Source organism: Orbicella franksi, chromosome 13, assembly GCF_964199315.1.
Source record: "Orbicella franksi chromosome 13, jaOrbFran1.1, whole genome shotgun sequence".
Lineage (NCBI taxonomy): Eukaryota > Metazoa > Cnidaria > Anthozoa > Scleractinia > Merulinidae > Orbicella > Orbicella franksi.
Window position 1 is genome coordinate 14690525 of NC_138157.1, and position 15812 is coordinate 14706336.

At 41.2% G+C, this 15812-nt stretch overlaps 3 protein-coding genes across 3 annotated transcripts in view; 1 reads left to right on the forward strand and 2 right to left on the reverse strand.

Annotated features, from left to right (window-relative positions):
* The window catches only part of LOC145464797 (uncharacterized), a 101027-nt gene that overhangs the window by 74788 nt on the left and 10427 nt on the right, over positions 1 to 15812 (forward strand). The window lies entirely within an intron of this gene.
* Positions 946 to 4610, reverse strand: LOC145464792 (uncharacterized). The gene is made up of 3 exons (XM_081448586.1): positions 2942 to 4610; positions 1834 to 2159; positions 946 to 1136 (listed from the first exon to the last, which is right to left on the reverse strand). Exons 1-3 carry the CDS (start codon positions 4073 to 4075, stop codon positions 947 to 949), a joined length of 1650 nt encoding a protein of 549 aa, XP_081304712.1. The 5' UTR covers positions 4076 to 4610; the 3' UTR covers position 946.
* LOC145464791 (uncharacterized) lies at positions 11223 to 15269 on the reverse strand. The gene is made up of 3 exons (XM_081448585.1): positions 13785 to 15269; positions 12877 to 13202; positions 11223 to 12206 (listed from the first exon to the last, which is right to left on the reverse strand). The coding sequence occupies exons 1-3, from the start codon at positions 14922 to 14924 to the stop codon at positions 12017 to 12019; spliced, it is 1656 nt and encodes a 551-aa protein (XP_081304711.1). The 5' UTR covers positions 14925 to 15269; the 3' UTR covers positions 11223 to 12016.

The following is a 15812-nucleotide window of genomic DNA, read 5'->3' on the forward strand; positions in this document are numbered from 1 at the left end:
ATTGTTTTTGTCATTAAGTTGCATCGATTTTGCCGTGCGCGTTTCTAGTGGGGCCGTACGCATTTCTAGTAGGGCCTGTCCGTGTTTTTCCGGCCCTATCACTTCGACGCGCACGGCCCTCATACGGGACCTTTTCTCTTATGATTTTCCAAGGAAATTGCGCGGGGCCGGGGCAGTACGGGTCATATGATAAAGTGATTTATTTATTTTATTTTTTATTTTATTTAATCAGATAATTTTAATTTTTAATTTGCTTGTATACAATTTTTGCCATCTTATTAGTATACTACTGTCCCACCGTCTATTCGTGTGTGTAATATATATTCTCAAGGGAGTTTTAACATGGGGCTAACCTGTGTAGTTTTGTTGTCGCTGCTTTGTTTTTACTCATTCATCTTGTCACGTCTATTCATTTACATCCTGAATAAACCTTTATTGCATCGTATCTACTTGATAACCCTCTCCACCCCCACCAAACAAGACCCCAAGAACGGGATTAAAGGGAGTGACACCCGTCTACGACAGCAAACTCACCCATGATACGGGGTGAGGATAGAGAGGTAGCCATTACAGTTCAGTGCCTCGTACCAGTAATATAAAACAAGTAAACTTAGTTATCACCGGTGAAAGTAAAACAGGTCAAGTGGTGGTGCCAACTAATGATGGCTTATGTCATGTAAATCGGCCTCAAAGTGAAGTACCTTTTGAGTGGTTCAAACAAGTGGTCAGCGTTCATACATGCTTACGTCAGACTAGGGTATTCCCTAACCCCTTCCACACAGGCCACGCTTTTGAGACGCAATTGTAAAACTTTTGCAATGAACGGATTACGAAAGTACCAAGATTACTATGATACCCACTATCAAAATAACACCCATTTGAAAACAATACGAACGTGACGAGATTTCCAAAGGAAATTCATTCATATAAACGGGTGGTGAGGTAATTATGCATGAGGTCTGTCATCTAGTGCACCATAACTTGGGACTGTTGAATCCCTAACGCGAGCTCCCGATTGCTTAACGATCTCGGTCTCGATTATAACAAAATGCAAAAACATATGAATGAGGAATCCGAGGTACATCGGTGGACCTGCCTCAATGAGAATCTTCATACTTTCCTCATTGATTTCACACCTGGAGGAAAAGAGGAGTGAAATAAGTAATTAAATGTAGCTTAGAAGTCATCAATCACTCTGGTAACTTCAGAAGGACCAGCGTTCGCCTCCAGGATTTTTTGGGTCGTGGGGGTGACTAATGTAACCTCCCTATGATTGGTTAATGGTTGCCTTTGGAAACCATAGACCAATCATAGTTCATGCTGAATGCCCTAAGCGATGTTAGAATTCCTAGCTAGGGCCCAAAGCTGTTGGTGCGAAGTTAAGCACTCTTCTAACTTCCATATCTCGAATGGTTTTTTTTTTTTCACTTCTGATAAATGCAGCTGCAGGGAAATTCGCACCATGTCACGCAAGACCTAGCTCGTCGCGGCGAATCTTTAATAACGGGTACATGTCCCGAGAACAGTCTGTCACACAACGCTTGTAACTGTTGATCGGTTCGTTGCATGCCATATGCTATGCATCTTTGTCACGCTGTTTTCCAGAAAGCTGCGAGAATCGCATTCGAAAAGAAAACGAAGAAAACGTGAAAGTAGTGAAGAATGACGGTTTCATATCGGGTGGAAGGAAATACAATCAACCGATATTCCCCATCCAAAAAAGAACGAACGAAAGAAATAAACGACAAACAGAGGAAAGTAAACAACTTAATACATACAGGCACAAGGAAAAACAAAGTACTATTGACAGTACTACTATATTTCTACACAAACCTGAGTCTGCTGTCTAGCGGTCCCACGTATTGATCAATCAGACTTTCTAAAAACACTCCGAGTATTGCTAACATAGCAGCGGGCACCAGAAAGTGATTTATCCTCACGCCACGATTTTTCTGGGGCAGGGATCGTGCGTCGACTTTCAGGAACAGGCCCATAAGAAATAAAGTTGAAATGCCGCGGGCAGCATACCTTGCAACGAGAAGGACAAAGTAAGGTGGGTCATCAATGTCCTCTCTTTCATTTGCAGTAACTGCCCAATAGCCAGAGATGGGCGCTTTAATCATCCAACAGGCAAATCCAACTGCACCCAAACAACAAACCTATGAAGAAACCCAATGAAAGAGGTTTCTAAGTTCAAGTTCCGCGCACAGGCATTACCAGGGATGACTTTGTTTTAATCCTCTTGGTGGCAACTGGAGGCAGTGAAAAAGCTAAGGTCCTATAGCTAATTTAAATAAGAGATATATATTTTTTGATATAGCTCGCTGGCATACAAAGCTCTGCTTTCATGTCCAGTTTGAGCACTCTACTGGGATGAGTCGTTACTGTTGCAATTGCGCATGCTCACTAGCTCGCTAGTTTGAGCACTCTGGTAATGGCTTAGATACTACCACATGTGTAGTATTTGGGGCGGCTTTTTAAGCTTAGCCTCCATCCCAGTCTTCAGCACTGCACTGATGAGGCCCAGAAGGCCGAAACAGTACTGTCTGCAGTTAGTTATTTTTTGATATATGATTTTGGTTTTAATAGTTTATTTTGTCGGAAATCCAAATGCAGTCCATTTTTTATAGGAAGGAAGTTGCTATATACCATGATTATAGCTAATTAAGCCATTTAACTGATTTCTCCAGTTGAATAAAGAAACGGTTGTACACAGAACTTATCGGTCAATGGATAGACGGAAAACTCCTGCTTCCACAAAAATGGAGAAAGGAAAGTGCTGCATGTGTGCACGGCTACAAGAAGGGGACTATAACTGTAGTCACCGACCGAGAAGTGACGTTTTTGCTGCATATAATGAAGTTGGCAAATCAGTGAACGCTGTCCTTTAAGTCAATAAGATATGTAGTTCAAAGAAACTTCATGCTGCATGCACACTTACCATAATTTTAATTCCAGATGATCCCATCTTCATGTTCCGGTCTGATTCTAAATCATTGCTTCCCAGAAAAAGCGCACCGCAGACAACGATTGCCAAGTTCACGATGATGGCGGACACATAGACCCATGCGGGCGTGTTAAGCTTTGGTACATAATAAAGAGCGCAGCAAATCGGTGCAGACATACTCATGAAACCAAGCATAAATCCCAGAGTTCTGCGTCTTTGTTCCGGCATAGTTAGATTTCTGGCGACAGGTTCTCGGATTTCGCCGCCTTCTCTTTCCCTTTCGACCTCCAAGGAATGCTCCAGGAATAACAGTGAGCATAAGAGGCGGTAATCTATGATCAACGCTTTGTAGAAAGCCACAAAGACATCGAACCAAGGACCGAACATCACTTTAGTGTGACTTAAGTGGACATCGCTGTCCTCGTTGACTTGAGAGTCTACCCACTGGACGAAGTTGAAAAACGCCAGTGTTTTAAAGTAAAACTGGGCATTTTCTCTGTACCGTGGACAGATCGTCTTAAATCGCAGAACAACGATATAGACGAACGCTTGGACGATTTTCTGGACAAGGAAAGTTGACTTGTCTGCGAGAACAAGAGGCCACAACTTCCGTAGTGCTTCTAAAGTTTCTTCTTTCTTGGAGGCATTAGCTGCGACAAGAAGAAAGATCTCGGCGATAATCAGTGGCATTGTAATTGCTCCAACGACAAGTCCCATTGAAGGCTGCTGTTGAGCCAATGTAGACTGATTGCTCGCGTCTTCCGGTTTGGAGAAGAAAAGCCAGGCCCCAGAGAAAATGAAAGCTATTCCTACCAGAAACCCTGTCGCAAGGCGGAAGTAAATCTTTAACGTTTGGTCGCCTGAATTGGTGAAAATATTGACGCAAACCATTAATGTTCCTATCAGAAAAAGGATAAGCGTGGCTTGAGATGTAAACACTTTGACACACGCTTTGAAACAAACGCCCAAGATGCTCAAGGCAAGAAGGACCAAGTAGAACAGCAAGGCATAAGATGCGGCGATGATCTGAGAAGCTGACACCGTCGTGTTAAGATCGCGTGCTGTGGCATTCTCACAAGGAAAGTTGTGCGTCATGTCTGAGGAAACACCGCTACCAACCCAATTCATTTTCACGTTGAGCTTGAGCGGGAAGTTGGAAGCTTTCTCTGATATCCTAACCTGGAGACAGCTTTGCCGTCTTCTCCCTTTATTTGCTTTGTAAGTTGATACCACTCCGTGGAGGGAATTTTCCCAGATTAACGAACTGACTAAAATATCAATATATTGATGTTTTTCCCAGAATCAAATTTGAAAGGGTTGCTTGTAACTTCCTCCCTTTACAATTTAGCTGCTCGGAGCTACGTCTTTAGACGAATGTAAAGAAACAGAACACAAACTGGTGCGTGTTGTCAGCGTTACGTAAACTTTCATTTGCCAATTACGACAGCGGCTTGCGGTCCACTATAGCTCTAATTATAATCTCTCAGTAGACTAGTGATAGATGTTCAGTGACCCCGATATTTACAGTTAACGTGATCTTAATTATATTGTAATTTGCCACCATGCAATAAAAGATCTCTGTATCAACATGGACGTAAACGTACGTAAATTGTAGCTTTATTTATGAGACATACATTGCAGAACAAAAAGCATATATAGTCTTGTTAAGTCAGCGGTCAACTTCTCAGTGCGAACTCTCCAGTTGCTTTCTAGGAGTACAGACCACTGAACAAAATGTATAGGCAGTGGAAACAAATTAGTTTAGAACTAATTATGTTGTGTTGCAGTTAAAACGGAGACATCAAAAGAGTTGGAATAAATCCGTAATAGCAGTGGTAGTTTCACTGTTTTCAGAAGAACAGTACACTAAGGGACCGTTCATTTTTTATGAGGGAGGGGGGGCTGGTGGGATTTGGGAAGCACCATTTAAAAATCGCATGACCCCCCCTCAGCTTACCAATTTTTTCATATGGCCCCCCCTTAAAGCGGTAATTTTTTGGGATGACCCCCCCCCAAAAAAAAATTGAACAAACAATATTTAGATTTCAACTTTTTTAATATTAATTATCCCCCTACTTCACGTTATTGTGCTCACTATGAAGACAAAATTAGAATCCATATACTACAGAGAGCTGTTGTTTAAAAAACAAATCAAAAGAAAGAGAAGTCAATTTCGGATCTCCTAGTTATGGCTCGCCCTGAGCGTGTGGCATTTGGCCTCTCATTGGCATCTTCCTCATCTGAATTGATGAATGCAAGAATGACGTCACTTGAGTCATCTTCTCCCCCAGAGTCAATGGCATCACTGCCATACTCATCATTGTCACTTCCATCCATTTCACTGCTGTCAGCACTTGCCCTGTTGTCATTTTGTGTCAATGTCCTGGCATTTCTCAGTGTTGGTTGGCCAGCTCTGAGAGGACTCTTCTGCTGCAAGCATGAATGTCTTACAATTGCCTTTACTTTCTCACTCTTGCTGCGTTTCAAATGCTGCTTCAGTCCGTGGTGGTTCAAGTACTTGTTTAGTTCTGGCACACGGAGCTTTTTAAGCTTGGTTAGATCTTCGCACAACTCAGTCCAAGGATAATCCTCATGTGATTTATCTTTTGCGTCCCTACTTAACTTTGCCTTTTCTCCTGCTCTCTTTTTCCTTTTTAATTCCAGCACTTCAAGATGCTGAAGATAATCCACCACGAACTTTGATTTGACAATAAACTTATCTGCAAACAGAGCAACGCTCTCTGGGTCAGATAAAACCAGCGTGCCACTTCCATGCTCTTTCTTCGCTTGGACCCTTAGCTGCCAGTCATCTGGATCACGCCCTTCTTTTGGGGTCTTCTGGTAGGAGAGGTAGTGGTATTCCGGTAGGCAGGAATGGTCAGGAACTGGTTTACGGTATCTTTCTATGGGTGATCCAGTCCATTCACAACAAAGAGAACAAATTTCTCCTTCCTTTTCTTGACAGGACAACTTTAGAAACTCCCTGTAGTTCTCCCCCTCCTCATAGTGCTCATTCATAAACTTCTCAATCTTACGGAAGTAACAGTGGCCTGGAACAGAGTCTTTCCTTGCTCCTTCATTGTGATACTGAACCAAGTACAAAGTGTTGTGAGAAAACTGCAAATCTGTTGATGTGTTGTGTGAAACACATGATTGTTACATTTAATTTACAGATGTCTTTATTTGGAAGGTTTTTCCCTCTACTCTAGTGACAGGCATGTATAAATGTTGCCCTGTGCAGGTAGAACAAAAAACTATGAGCCTTCTCAAATCTTGCAAATAGTGGATTACTTTTTATAAATTTTAGCATACTTGCTATGGTTTAAATTTATCTATGGCTTAAAATTTCTTAATTTTCAATTTCTCAAGTTCATTGTCATAATTCAGAACAAAGAGAAATGAAAATCCAATTGGTTTGAAAATTTTAGCCAAAACTAAATTTAAACCATAACATACCCATGAAGGGCTTTTCCAATCGGGAAAAGAGTGCATTACTACATGAGCATCATGAAAGAGGCTCATTCCAAAATGCGCAATAATGGCGAAAGCAACGAGTCGTTTAAGAAAAGGTTTACAGCTGAACGATCCAGGCAGTTTGACATCTTACAAGCAAAAGAAGCAATCTTTCTAAGTGCGGATGGCTGTTCAGAAAGGGCGAGTGAGTTTTCCATGCCAGGGTACCAGTTGAAGCCCAGTGATGGACGAAAACTGAACTTCTCCATCAAAGAGCACAGAGCAATGGTGGAAAAGTTGAATGTCATATTGAAAGATGTAAAGGAACACGATTCCACACTCTTTCAGTCCAATTGGCTTGGTTTGAAGCAGGGCGAAGAATTTACCCACAGTTTTAATGTAAAACAGATCAAATGTATAGAAGCTAAGTTGACGAAGGTCACGCAGGACATGGAAGCACTAGAAAATAAGAAGAGTAATTATAACAGCATATTCAAGGGCATACTCAAACAGCACATCAACAAAAGGAGAAGGAAAAAAGAAAACCACAGAAAGTCAAATGAAAGAAAGAGGAAGCGGACTGAAAACAACGTCCAACGAGTTTATGGAATCTGTGTTGGAAACCTGCTAGGAAATGATTTTCCAAAATGCCTTGTGTACCCTCCTAGAACGGCCGTCCCGGAAGAGTGTCTTAAAGTTGTGGATGTTGCCACGTTGTTATTTAGAAGAGATGGGCCATACATCGCACAGCTCTTGGAAGGGAATTATTTCACCAATGCTGCAAGAAGCAGAATCACCACAAACCTTGAGCAGGAAGTCAGAGATTATGTTTACACCTTCATGTACCCTGAAGAGTACACTCTGACGGAAAGCATTGCTGCTTCTTGCAGCATTGGTGAAAGAGACTCCCATAGCAGCACAAGCGGCAACGAAGAACTCGACGACAGCGAAGATGAAGATGAGTGCCAGTGAAAGTTGCATTCGAAAATAAGTGTTAAATACTTCTTTTCAGTAGCTACAAATGCTTTTTGTCGCCAAACGTTTTTTAAAGCAGAAGGAGAGTTTGTAATAAATTTGTATCCTGCCTTCTATGTTTATTCTATAGCAATTTTTTTGATATTCAAACATTATGCCATTTTAAAGTTTTACTAAAATATTTCACATGACCCCCCCTTTTTCCCTTATTATTTTGGGATGGCCCCCCCTCGAAAGCCATTTTTTTTCGCATGGCCCCCCCCCCCCAAATCCCACCAGCCCCCCCTACCTTATAAAAAATGAACGGTCCCTAAAACTCGATGGAATTGTTTTGAAACGGCCTCAAAACGTCACGGAAATATTAGTAGCACGCAGTCGACAAAAGAGTCGAAGTAAATCGTTCTTATTTAATTTCTTTGACAAAGTATATAATTACTTCGAATTGATATAAACGATCGTTACATTCCCATACAAACTCTCATATTATTTTACGCCGTGTTGCGCAACGGAGGGTAATATACTAAAAATGCTCACGTTTCCCAAAGAGCTTGGGAGACCTATAATTATTCCTCTTGGGCTTACAGTCCGATTTATAAGTTTTTTAACACTCTGATCTTTGCTCGCAGTCGGCGAGAAAGGGAAAATTAGATAACTTTAACCTCAACCCCTATGAAGATGATTATGTTTATGTCCATTTCCTACTCTTGATATTGAATGCCCATAATTATTGTGTTTCACGGCTCCATTTATTATAACTGTCTCTTTTCACAGTTTCTTTCACCATTAGGCCTACTTATCACTAGTTCGACTCATTGTACTTGCTTATGTGATTCAGCGTTAAATTAATTTTATTTTTTCTTTTGATTGTGACTTAATGTATTATTTCTCAATACCCGCCACGATTAGCCAACGCTACACGCGGGCAGTGCAAATTGTAATTTGAAATTTGTAATGGAAATAAATGAACTGTAAACTTTATGTACCAATTCGCCACTGTATAAGAGTTTTATACGGCTTTCGAAGTTATGGTTATGATTACGCTTTATCCTGTGAGCCTCAGTTAATATTCGATGGTAGTTTTTTTTCTTTTCTGTATTGATGGATTTACAAGATAGTTACAGGTAAGCTTAGGTGGGACTCTGAGTAATGCACCAGGCTGTTGGAGCGAATCTGAAATCGTTGCAGGAAAGGTTTGCTTTCTGGTCGGAACTGTAATGAAAAAGCATAGTTTATTTAGCAAGCAAATGCTAAAAAGTTGGTCCCTTACGAGAGACACCCAGAAAACGAAAGTAAACTAGTTAATTTGTACAAACTTTATAAATGTAACTTTAGTGTTCCTTTGCAATTTACAACTTTAGCTAACTTTGTTACTTAATACACAACAAGTTGCAATACACTACTTAAACGTAACATCTGCCGCTTTTTGATTGTATACTACCTCAAGCACTCAAGCTTTCTTATTAAGTATACACCGAATGCAAATATGGCGGACCACTCGGTCGGCGCCCGGGACGAGTCGCATGAAAGCGAGGCCAGTTAGGCTTTGATGTTTTGTTTTGACAGTGCTTCCCCAAAAAAGTCTTGCTTCGTCGTCGGTCTGGTCTGTTTTATTTAGCTGTGGCTACGAGCTGCTGTGTTTCTGAACGCCACGAGAAGGGATATAAATTTTCCACCGTTTGCCTCTTAAGCTTAGGGAAAATAGTGGATCAATGCAATTTGTTGAGACGAAGGAAAGGAGTTCACGATCGCCGCAGGAACTAAAGTATATTCGCTACATTTCACATTAGAAGATCTTAGAAAAATCGTATAAATGACGAGCTTATGTGGTGTTTGGTGGTGTTCCAACACGATTTACATGGCCAGTACCTTCCCCGAAGTAAAGAAAAGCTCCTCTTGAAAATCATCCTCTGTCTCAAAGGAAGAAGTTGACTTCGCGTCCACTCGCACGGAATCGGACGAAACAAATACTACGGTGTAATATCCAAGCTTATTATATGGCTGTGTCTCACAAGGACTGGGAACTATCGAATTCACGAATTTGATTGGCTGAAATCGATATTGACTGCGGTCTAGATTTTCCCATCTAGACCGGCATCTGGACCAGTTTCATTTTGCGTTGAAAAAGTAGCAAACTAAAATGCAAAAATATTCCCCATTTTCTTTTATTTTCTTCTCAATCATTTATGGAAGTGCCAAAAAGCCTGATGACAAAAAAAAATGTTAGCAAGCAAAATGTTAGCAAACCAGTTACATTGAACGAATTAAAGTTTTCTTCTTTATCATATAATAAACATCTTATTAACCGAGCTAAGTCGGTCTGTACGGGAGAATCTTGACCTCGGTCGTGTGTACAGACCGAACACAGTGAGGTCTGTACTCACGACCTCGCCGGGTCAAGATTCTCCCATACAGACCTCCAGCTCGGTTAATAAGAGCTAAGAATGAACTTCGACTCCCCCCATCGTTGTATCCAGTGAATGCTTTGAGCCAAATGAGAACGACTTGGAGCTAAATGCGGTCGCTTACACATTTTCTAAGATCTTCCATGGCCAGCCTGAACGAACAAACTTTAACAGTTCCCGCGGCGATCGTGAACTACTTTCCTTCGTCTGTTTTCCCTGAGAGGCGACCGCGGAAACGAAAAAAAAAAAAAAACACTTTCTCTGTTGTGGAAGATTTCAATTCCTTTTGGTGGCATTCAGGAACACAGAAACGACGGCAAAGCAAGACTTTTCTGTCAAAACAAAACATCAAAGCCTGACTAGCCTCGCTTACATACGACTCGTCCCGGGCGACAACCGAGCGGTCCGCCATATTTGCATTCGGTGTATAACGAGTACAAATACGATCTTTTGAGGCGAATGCTTATCTTTACAGTCTACAAGTTTTAAGCTGCACAAAACGTCAAGTTTTCAGCTGGGATGGGCAAAGTTATCAAGCCGTAGTGGAAGATATCTATCACTAATAGAATGTTATGAAATATTTTTGGTCTAATTCATCTCAAGTTTAATGACGTTTTGGAATTAATGAAACTCAACTCAACAGGAGGAAATAATTATTATAAGCTTATGTTAAAGACGGGAAAGTTAATGCATATGTTTCCTCCAACCTTCTTTACCAGAATACGTTAATTAAGGCGGGGTCTACCTGAAATATGCCCTTTTTTGCACAGCTGTCACAACTCTGATTTTCATCAAAACCCTAACTAACTATATATTACTGAAAAGCCAATTCAGTTGCAAACCAGCAACTGAATATTAATGACACCGATGTTGGCTCCCGCAAACAGTGCCTGGGTTTGCTGACTTTGCTGGCTTTGCTGTGTAGTAGAAATTACACCATTAAACACAAGCGAGTTTTATTATCTGGATGAACTGTACGGTAATGAACTTGTGTTCGTACTCAGTTTTGTCTTTTCAAACAACACTGATGTAGAAACTGCAGAGCAGTTTATAACCTTCTGCACACAAGGTATGTTTGTGATTTCTCCGGTTTAACCAACTTCTCCCAGAAACTCTGGAAACTCGAAGAGAACATTTATACCGTACCTTGTCTTCGTCTGTGGGTTGACGACTAAAGTAGTTCTGTATCGGACAGTTTGTCTGGATAGTAAAATTCGTTCTCAGAATGTTCACTTTCATTACTCATTTTGGAGAGAACAAAATTTTGCAGCAACAAAATTGTTTTTGCCACTAAGTCGCATCGATTTTGCCGTGCGCGTTTCTAGTGGGGCCGTGCGCATTTCTAGTAGGGCCTGTCCGTGTTTTTCCGGCCCTATCACTTCGACGCCCACGACCCTCATACGGTACCTTTTCTGTTATGATTTTCCAAGGAAATTGCGCGCGGGGCAGTACGGGTCATATGATAAATTGATTTATTTATTTTATTTTTTATTTTATTTAATCAGATAATTTTAATTTTTAATTTGCTTGTATACAATTTTTGCCATCTTATTAGTATACTACTGTCCCACCGTCCATTCGTGTGTGTAATATGTATTCTCAAGAGAGTTTTAACATAGGGCTAACTTGTGTAGTTTTGGTGTCGCTGCTTTGTTTTTACTCATTCATCTTGTCACGTCTATTCATTTACATCCTGAATAAACCTTTATTGCATTGCATCTACTTGATAACCCTCTCCACCCCCACCAAACAAGACCCCAAGAACGGGATTAAAGGGAGTGACACCCGTCTACGACAGCAAACTCACCCATGATACGGGGTGAGGATCGAGAGGTAGCCATTACAGTTCAGTGCCTCGTACCAGTAATATAAAACAAGTAAACTTAGTTAACACCGGTGAAAGTAAAACAGGTCAAGTGGTGGTGCCAACTAATGATGGCTTATGTCATGTAAATCGGCCTCAAAGTGAAGTACCTTTTACGTGATTCAAACAAGTGGTCAGCGTTCCTGTGTAACCGAAACAGAAGCCTCATGCATGCTTACATCAGACTAGCCTATTCCCCACCCCCCTCCACAAAGGCCACGCTTTTGAGATGCAATTGTAAAACTTTTGCCATGAACGGACTACGAAAGTACCAAGATTACTATGATACCCACTATCAAAATAACACCCATTTGAAAACAATACGAACGTGACGAGATTTCGAAATGAAATTCATGTAAACGGGTGGTGAGGTAATTATGCATGAGGTCTGTCATCTAGTGCACCATAACTTTGGACTGTTGAATCCCTAACGCGAGCTCCGGATTGCTTGACGATCTCGGTCTCGATTATAACAAAATGCAAAAACATATGAATAAGGAATCCGAGGAACATCGGTGGACCTGCCTTAATGAGAATCTTCATACTTTCATCATTGATTTCACACCTGGAGGAAAAGAAGAGTGAAATAAGTAATTAAAAGTAGCTTGGAAGTCATCAATCACTCTGGTAACTTCAGAAGTACCAGCGGTCGCCTCCAGGAGTTTTTGGATCGTGTGGGTGACTAATGTAACCTCCCTATGATTGGTTAATGGTTGCCTTTGGAAACCATAGACCAATCATAGTTCATGCTAGGGCCCAAGGCTGTTGGTGCGAAGTTGAGCATTCTTCTAACTTCCATATCTCGAATGGTTTTTTTTTTCTTTTTTCACTTCTGATAAATGCAGCTGCAGGGAAATTCGTACCATGTCATGTAAGACCTAGCTCGTCGCGGCGAATCTTTAATAACGGGTACATGTCCCGAGAACAGTTTGTCACACAACGCTTGTAACTGTTGATCGGTTCGTTGCATGCCATGTGCTATGCATCTTTGTCACGCTGTTTTCCAGAAAGCTGCGAGAATCGCATTCGGAAAGAAAACGAAGAAAACGTGAAAGTAGTGAAGAATGACGGTTTCATATCGGGTGGAACGAAATACAACCAACCGATATTCCCCATCCAAAAAAGAACGAACGAAAGAAATAAACGACAAACAGAGGAAACTAAACAAATTAATACATGCAGGCACAAAGAAAAACAAAGTATTATTGACAGTACTATTATATTTCTACACAAACCTGAGTCTGCTGTCTAGCGGCCCCACGTATTGATCAATCAGACTTTCTAAAAACGCTCCGAGTATTGCCAACATAGTAGCGGGAACCAGAAAGTGATTTATCCTCACGCCACGATTTTTCTGGGGCAGAGATCGTGCGTCGACTTTCAGGAACAGACCCATGAGAAATAAAGTTGAAATGCAGCGGGCAGCATACCTTGCAACGAGAAGGACAAAGTATGGTGGGTCATCAATGTCCTCTCTTTCATTTGCAGTAACTGCCCAATAGCCAGCGATGGGCGCTTTAATCATCCAACAGGCAAATCCAACTGCACCCAAACAACAAACCTATGAAGAAACCCAATGGAAGAGCTTTCTAAGTCCAAGTTCCGCGCGCAGGCATTACCAGGGATGACTTTGTTTTAATCCTCTTGGTGAGAACTGGAGGCAGTAAAAAAGCTAACGCCCTATAGCTAATTTAGATAAGAGATATATATTTTTTGATATATGATACATTATGATGAAACCGTTTCAAACAATCTGCTGAACGACCTTTAGGATTTTGGTTTTAATAGTTTATTTTCTCGGAAATCCAAATGCAATCCATTTTTTTTATAGGAAGGAAGTTGCTATATACCATATCATGATTATAGCTAATTAAGCCATTTAACTGATTTCTTCAGTTGAATAAAGAAACGGTTGTACACAGAACTTATCGGTCAATGGATAGCCGCACAACGCCTGCTTCCACAAAAATGGAGAAAGGAAAACGCTGCATGTGTGCATGGCTACAAGGAGGGGACTATAACTGTAGTCACCGACCGAGAAGTGACGTGTTTGCTGCATATTATGAAGTTGGCAAATGAACGCTGTCCTTTAAGTCAATAAGATAAGTAGTTCAAAGAAACTTCATGCTACATGCACACTAACCATAATTTTAACTCCAGATGATCCCATCTTCATGTTCTGGTCTGATTCTAAATCATTGCTTCCCAGAAAAAGCGCACCGCAGACAACGATTGCCAAATTCACGATGATGGCGAACACATAGACCCATGCGGGCGTGTTAAGGTTTGGTACATAATACAGAGCGCAGCAAATCGGTGCAGACAGGCTCATGAAACCAAGCATAAATCCCAGAGTTCTGCGTCTTTGTTCCGGTATAGTTAGATTTCTGGCGACAGGTTCTTGGATTTCGCCGCCTTCTCCTTCCCTTTCGTCCTCCAAGGAATGCTCCAGGAATAACAGTGAGCATAAGAGGCGGTAATCTATGATCAACGCTTTGTAGAAAGCCACAAAGACATCGAACCAAGGACCGAACATCACTTTAGTGTGACTTAAGTGGACATCACTGTCCTCGTTGACTTGAGAGTCCACCCACTCGATGAAGTTGAAAAACGCCAGTGTTTTAAAGTAAAACTGGGCATTTTCTCTGTACCGTGGACAGATCGTCTTAAATCGCAGAACAACGATATAGACGAACGCTTGGACGATTTTCTGGACAAGGAAAGTTGACTTGTCTGCGAGAACAAGAGGCCACAACTTCTGCATCTTTTCTGAAGTTTCTTCTTTCTTGGAAGCATTAGCTGCGGCAAGAAGAAATATCTCGGCGATAATCAGTGGAATTGTAATTGCTCCAACGACAAGTCCCATTGAAGGCTGCTGTTGAGCCAATGTAGACTGATTGCCCGCGTCTTCCGGTTTTGAGAAGAATAGCCAGGCCCCAGCGAAAATGAAAGCTATTCCAACCAGAAACCCTGTCGCAAGGCGGAAGTATATCTTTAACTCGTGGTCGCCTGAATTGGTGAAAATATTGACGCAACCCATTAATGTTCCTATCAGAAAAAGGATAAGCGTGGCTTGAGATGTAAACACTTTGACACACGCTTTGAAACAAACGCCCAAGATGCTCAAGACAAGAATGACCAAGTAGAACAGCAAGGCATAAGATGCGGCGATGATCTGAGAAGCTGACACCGTCGTGTTGAGATCGCGTGCTGTGACATTCTTACAAGGAAAGTTGTGCGTCACGTCTAGATCTGAGGAAACACTGCTACCAACCCAGTTCATTTCCACGTTGGGTTTGAGCGGGAAATTGGAAGCTTTCTCTGATATCTTAACTTGGAGACAGCTTTGCCGTCTTCTCCCTTTACTTGCTTTGTAAGTTGATACCACTCCGTGCAGGGAATTTTCCCAGATTAACGAGCTGACTAAAATATCTATATATTGATGTTTTTCCCAGAATCAAATTTGAAAGCGTCGCTTGTAACTTCCTCCCTTCACAATTTAACTGCTCGGAACTGGTTCTTTAGACGACTGTGAAGAATCAGAACACAAACTGGTGCGTGTTGTCAGCGTTATGCAAACTTTCATTTGCCAATTACGACAGCGGCCTGCGGTCCACTATAGCTCTAATTATAATCTCTCAGTAGACTAGTGATAGATGTTCAGTGACCCCGATATTTACAGTTAACGTGATCTTAATTATATTGTAATTTGCCACCATGCAATAAAAGACCTCTGCATCAACATGGACGTAAACGTACGTAAATTGTAGCTTATTTATGAGACATACATTGCAGAACAAAAAGCATATATAGTCTTGTTAAGTCAGCGGTCAACTTCTCAGTGCGAACTCTCCAGTTGCTTTCTAGGAGTACAGACCACTGAACAAAATGTATAGGCAGTGGAAACAAATTAGTTTAGAACTAATTATGTTGTGTTGCAGTTAAAACGGAGACATCAAAAGAGTTGGAATAAATCCGTAATAGCAGTGGTAGTTTCACTGTTTTCAGAAGAACAGTACACTAAAACTCGATGGAATTGTTTTGAAACGGCCTCAAAACGTCACGGAAATATTAGTAGCACGCAGTCGACAAAAGAGTCGAAGTAAATCGTTCTTATTTAATTTCTTTGACAAAGTATATAATTACTTCGAATTGATATAAACGATCGTTA

Excerpts from the sequence above, each read along its gene's own strand:
- LOC145464792 (XM_081448586.1), bottom strand. The coding sequence starts at position 4,075 with ATGAATTGGGTTGGTAGCGGTGTTTCCTCAGACATGACGCACAACTTT. Across the intron at positions 2,160-2,941 it reads CATCTGGAATTAAAATTATG|GTTTGTTGTTTGGGTGCAGT; the intron begins GTAAGTGTGCAT and ends GTTTCTTCATAG. Across the intron at positions 1,137-1,833 it reads CCGCTAGACAGCAGACTCAG|GTGTGAAATCAATGAGGAAA; the intron begins GTTTGTGTAGAA and ends CTTTTCCTCCAG.
- LOC145464791 (XM_081448585.1), bottom strand. The coding sequence starts at position 14,924 with ATGAACTGGGTTGGTAGCAGTGTTTCCTCAGATCTAGACGTGACGCAC. Across the intron at positions 13,203-13,784 it reads CATCTGGAGTTAAAATTATG|GTTTGTTGTTTGGGTGCAGT; the intron begins GTTAGTGTGCAT and ends GTTTCTTCATAG. Across the intron at positions 12,207-12,876 it reads CCGCTAGACAGCAGACTCAG|GTGTGAAATCAATGATGAAA; the intron begins GTTTGTGTAGAA and ends CTTTTCCTCCAG.